Source organism: Limulus polyphemus, unplaced genomic scaffold (genome assembly GCF_000517525.1).
Source record: "Limulus polyphemus unplaced genomic scaffold, Limulus_polyphemus-2.1.2 Scaffold526, whole genome shotgun sequence".
NCBI lineage: Eukaryota > Metazoa > Arthropoda > Merostomata > Xiphosura > Limulidae > Limulus > Limulus polyphemus.
The window spans coordinates 30,364-36,128 of NW_013666136.1; the positions used below are offsets into that span (position 1 = coordinate 30,364).

Sequence of the window (5,765 nt, forward strand, 5' to 3'; positions counted from 1 at the left end):
AAACTTTGGGAATAGTCAGTTTCAGAAAATAGTGAAGTTATCACAAACTTTCAGACGTGGTTGTCCCTGGGAATAGTTAGTTTCAGAAAATAGTGAAGTTATCACAAACTTTCAGACGTGGTTGAAACTTTGGGAATAGTCAGTTTCAGAAAATAGTGAAGTTATCACAAACTTTCAGACGTGGTTGTCCCTGGGAATAGTTAGTTTCAGAAAATAGTGAAGTTATCACAAACTTTCAGACGTGGTTGTCCCTGGGAATAGTCAGTTTCAGAAAATAGTGAAGTTATCACAAACTTTCAGATGTGGTTGTCCCTGGGAATAGTTAGTTTCAGAAAATGGTGCAGTTATCACAAACTTTCAGACGTGGTTGTCATTTTCGCAATTAAAGTTTCTTTTCCTAGCCTAGTAGAATTATTCCTAAAATTGAGAAAAACAACATATAGTTAGCATTCTACCTTTTGAAAATTAGTGGTAAGTGAGTCAGTTATTAGACATATAAGATCTCGTGAAGACTTTGTATAATTAGTGCAAATTTTTTAACGAATATTTTTGTTTTTAATTCGGATGTTAAGGCTTATTTAATACATGAAATATAAACACGTTTCATAACTTTCGTAAAGTTAGATACATTTCTACATGAGTTTAAAAATATTGCCTTCCAGGTGGGTCATCGTTAGGTGGCTTAAAACAGATTGCCCGTTGAGTAGCTTTGTGCTTATTAACAAACCCTTCACTAAAACATAACCTAAAGTATAGATCCAGGAAGAACAGAGGTAAGCTTGCAGACTTATAATGCTAAAAGTGGGTTCAATTCCCCGCGCTAAACAAAGTTCAGATAGCTCATTTTGTGGACTAGAGAAATAACAATTTATTTTATTAGTTTTATGGTTTATAAAATTAAAACTGGTGAATCGTGTGTTATTTTGTGGGTAATAAGTTTGACTGTTTTTAAGCAAAAAAATTATACATTTGGCTATCTGTACTCTGTCCACAGCAAGGAATGAACCTTGAGTTTTAGCATTATAAACCTTCAAGCTTATCACTGAGTTGGTCACAGTAAGATGGATTGGTTCAAAAACTAATTTAATTTGAATTTTAATACACGACAACATTTCAAACACATCTGTATTACAACAATAAGTATAGATTGTGTAATTTGCATAATTAATTTTTTGTTTACTTTGACGACATTACAAAAAAAAACAGTTTAACAATGTAGAACTTAAATCATCAAGTTAAACTTTTCTCTATTAGTTATATTATTTGTCTAGAGGTTAGCAAAATCATGTGTAACTAAATATGTGAGAGTTCTTCGTTATGATATTTCATTTTTAGTTTTAAATAGAGAACTAGTCATAGAAATCTACTCTTGTACCATTCACCATCACTATTCATCTTTATATACTTCAGAAACTGTATTGAATATTTAATTATGAACTTAACTGTACCCACCATTTCTGATGTCGCCATATCCTCTTCCATTGTTACTATTGTGTTCTTTACCTCCTCCTCCAATATGTCTTCCTATTCCTCTTGCTCCTCCAAACTGATTATTGCCATATTCCGCAGCTCCTCCACTATGAAAATCTCTATTTCTCCCTTCTCTAATGTTGTTAACACCGTAATCACCTCCTTCTCTAATGTTATGACCGGTATAATCCACAAGTGCACTGTTATAGCCACCAGTTTCTCTTCCCCCTCCAAGATTGTAACCTCCATATCCTCTTCCTCCAATATTATTACTTCCATATGCTCCTCCTCTAATATTATTACCTCCATATGCTTCTCCTCCAACATTATTACCTTCATATGCTCCTCCCCCAATGTTATTTCCTCGATATACTCCTCCTAAAATTATTACCCCCACTAAACCCCTTCAAAGTTATTATCTCCATATGCTCCTCCTCCAACATTATTATTTCCATATGCTCCTCCTCTAATATTATTACCTTCATATGCTCCTCCTCCAACATTATTATTTCCATATGCTCCTCCTCTAATATTATTATCTCCATATGCTCCTCCTCCAATATTATTATTTCCATATGCTCCTCCTCTAATATCATTACCTCCATATGCTCCTCCTCCAACATTATTTCCATATGCTCCTCCTCTAATATCATTACCTCCATATGCTCCTCCTCCAACATTATTGCCTCCATATGCTCCTCCTCTAATACTATTACCTCCATATGCTCCTCCTCCAACATTATTGCCTTCATATGTTCCTCCCCCAATATTATTATCTGGATATACTCCTCCAAAATTATTACCTCCGTATTCTTCTTCTCCAATGCTGTTACTACCATGTCCTCTTGCCCCTCTTCCCACATTACCTTCACCGCCAACATTTTTATTTCCAAAGTTTTTGATTACATATCTTCCTCCTCCGATATTGTTACCACTATATCCTCTCGTTCCTTTTCCTTCATGTGTTCCTCCTCGAACATTATTGTTATCATATCCCACTCCTCCAATACTTTTACCATTATATCTTCCTGTTAATGTTCTTCCTCCAGAATAATTATCTCTTTTTCCCTTTCCATTTATAATGTTGTTATTACCATTTCCTTTTGCACCTTTTCCTCCATGTGTTCCTTCTCCAATTCCATTGCCTTTATATCCGACTTCAGCAATATTGTTGCCACTATATAATTCACGTCCGTTTCCATTATATAGTCCTCCATTTATATAATTGCCTCCAAACCCCCCTGTCCTAAAATTATTTTCACTTCCATATCCTACTCCTCCAACATTATTGCCTCCATGTCCTCTTCCCTCAATATCGTGTTTGCTATAAGTATCACTTCCATATCCTCCACTTCCTATTCCTCCATAAAATCCTAATCCGATAGTGTTACCTCTATATTCTCCACTTCCTTTTCCTTTATATAATCCTACTCCAATACTTTGACTATTATATCTACTACCTCCTTTATTGTTATGCTTCCCTCCCTTTACATTGAATCCTATACTTCCTTTATTATACTTCTTTCTTTCACCTCGTTTACCTGCATATCTACCTTCTCCACTGCTTTTAACTTGTAGGTATTCTCCCCCATGTTCTTTCTCACCTGTGAGCTTACCATAGCCATAACCATATTTTTTCTTTGTCTTGGGTTTGATAACTTTCTTCCACCAAAACTTAACCACTCCTTTGTGATGATTATGGCATTCTGGCCCATGGCAGGGAGGTCTATATTTGGATCCAATCTTTGCAATAATACTCGGAGGAGGAAAAGTTTTGATGTGTCCACTAATACTGTCACCTCTTCCAGTAGACCCGTATTCATGGGAGGCACTTTCACTGGCCATGTAATCTTGGTTTGTATGATGAGCTAGTTTTATATTATGGTTCCCAAGGATCTTTAGAAGTGGTCTTTGAATAAAGTATCTATCACTGATTCCACTGAATAACTTATCTTTATCTCTAGTCTTTCCTAAAGCTTCATAATGGTAAGCTGCCTCACTGTCATTATCTTGAGAAACTGGGACTGTAGTCTCAGTTGAGATTTCAAATTCTGGAGTCTGGATAAAATTTTCTGTTTCAGATACACCATTATTAGGATTAACATTATCATTAGAATATAAAGAATGATGATTATCAAGCTTGTTTTTGTACTCTAGGTTTATAGTTTTGATACTTGACTCACTTTGAGAATTATCTTTTTGATAATCTTCATTATAGTCATTGAGTGTGCTTGTAGAAGATATACCCATATCTTCTTGTTGACCGGTGCTAGGTGAATATTCTTGATTGTGATGTTGTTCATTGTAGAATATGGCATCAGCATAATTAGGTGGTCCCTCTTTTTCTTGTTGCTTGATCACAATACGAGGTGAATAGTACTGGTAATGTTGTTCATCATTTCCAAAAGCACTTATTATAAGACAGTTGACCAGAAGGACTTCTAATAATAATATTTCTGGACGCTATAAAACACACGAAAAACACTTTATTTAATAATAATAAACCAAAATGTTATCACAACTAAGTACAAAATACACAAATAACTTGCTCAATTAGAATTAATGCATATTATATTAACATTTGGAAAGATGCTGCGGTATATTTAGAATTTTCTTCTTTTTATTTGCTTTGTGGTATTTTCAGGTCAAACTGATTAGTCTGAGAATGAATGGATAGGTCTGCTGAGTGATGAAAGACTTAAAAGATATCTATTGTGAATTACGTGAACCATACCTATCACAAATGCAGAGATATCTGGCTTTGTCTGACCTAATTAGAATGATATAAAGGGACTGTAAAAAATGTAAAATACAAATGAATAATGTTTACATCATAAACACGATATGTTATATTAAGTAAATACTAGACTGTTACATCTACTAGACTGTAAGTTGACCAGAGTGTTTGATTCTAATGTAACTTTCTTAACAGCAAATACTGGATTTACCTAGAGCAACTAATGCTACCCTAGTAACTGATCATTATCATTGAAACATAAGAGAAGTTGTAGCCTCGAGATATCATCTGACATAACATTGGAATATATTGCTAGTTACATTCTTGCACAACGTGCAGAATTACAACCATATTCATTATGGACAGAACATGTTTTGTCTCCATAGAATGAAAAAGCAATAAATACAGGTAAAATTAAATCAGCTTAATAACTTTCTTGACCATGTTATGTCAAAACTGCACATGCCAGAATAACTAAAGAGTTCCGAAAAAAATACTACATTCATATAAGGAGATAAAAAATGAATAGCATGCATTTGTACCACATTTTTCTTTCCTCCCTTATTTCAAACTTGCCCTTGAGCTGACAATTAATTATAACCAATAAACTACACACACACACACACACACCATAAAATTAGCAAAAATCAAAGACAACATAACCCTTCAGTGAAGAAATCCATACATAACAAAAAACCTTTAGAGTGGATGCAAAAACACACTTATACATGTTAAGTACTCTTTAACAATGATAAATTATATAAGGGAAAACATATTAATACTAATGTTCAATTTAATCAAGATTTAACACAATATAGAATACAAAAATGACTATTTAATCGTATACTACACATTATCAAAATTTTTGAATGGAACGTCAAACAGGAAATATAGTTCTTCCAATGCATAAAAATGAAACCCTTTAAAATTATAATCAATACAATTTCATTTCATAAATGAAAATACTCTTGAGTAACGACAGTTAGTACATCTCAAATAATTACTAACACAAAAAATCCCTTATTACATTAATCATGGATCAAAATGAACCTTTTTCTGCTAAATTCAAATAAAAGAGAAATCAAATGACACTAAAATCATCAGCGGGTAATACAGTCTTTTAGTCCATAAATATGCTTACTTTTGACACATACAATAAATAAAATCAAACGCTTCAAACACATATATAGTTTAAAGCCTAACATAACCGTTTCAATAATTAAAAGATATACATTTTAGTAACATAAAAAATACAATGAGTTAAATAAATCTGTTTTTACCAACTGTTTACACTATGTAGAGTGAAATATGCAAAACAATTAAAATATAAAATAAACCTTTTAAGATAAATCACAACATGAAAAATGCAAAATACAATACAAAGGAGGAATCTGTAACATAGTTAATTAAAACAGGAATAAAGCTAAGTATAAAAGAAAGATGCTAATATAAATGGGGCGTTTATAATGATAGTTTTATGTTTAGGTTGATCACTGAAGTCAGCCATTTCATAGCAGAACAAGCCAACATAAGTGCTCATGGGTACAGCATTGCATGT

At 33.1% G+C, this 5,765-nt stretch overlaps 1 protein-coding gene across 1 annotated transcript in view; it reads right to left on the reverse strand.

Annotated features, from left to right (window-relative positions):
- Window positions 1-9: 9 nt before the first annotated feature.
- Window positions 10-5,765, reverse strand: part of LOC111085646 (glycine-rich cell wall structural protein 1.8-like) — a 12,606-nt gene continuing 6,850 nt past the window's right edge. The window contains exons 2-3 of the mRNA XM_022385234.1: window positions 1,453-3,933; window positions 10-417 (exon numbers count right to left, since the gene is read on the reverse strand). Coding sequence (XP_022240942.1) covers window positions 1,867-3,933 — 2,067 coding nt within the window. The 3' untranslated portion in view covers window positions 10-417; window positions 1,453-1,866. The remainder of the gene's footprint in view (window positions 418-1,452; window positions 3,934-5,765) is intronic.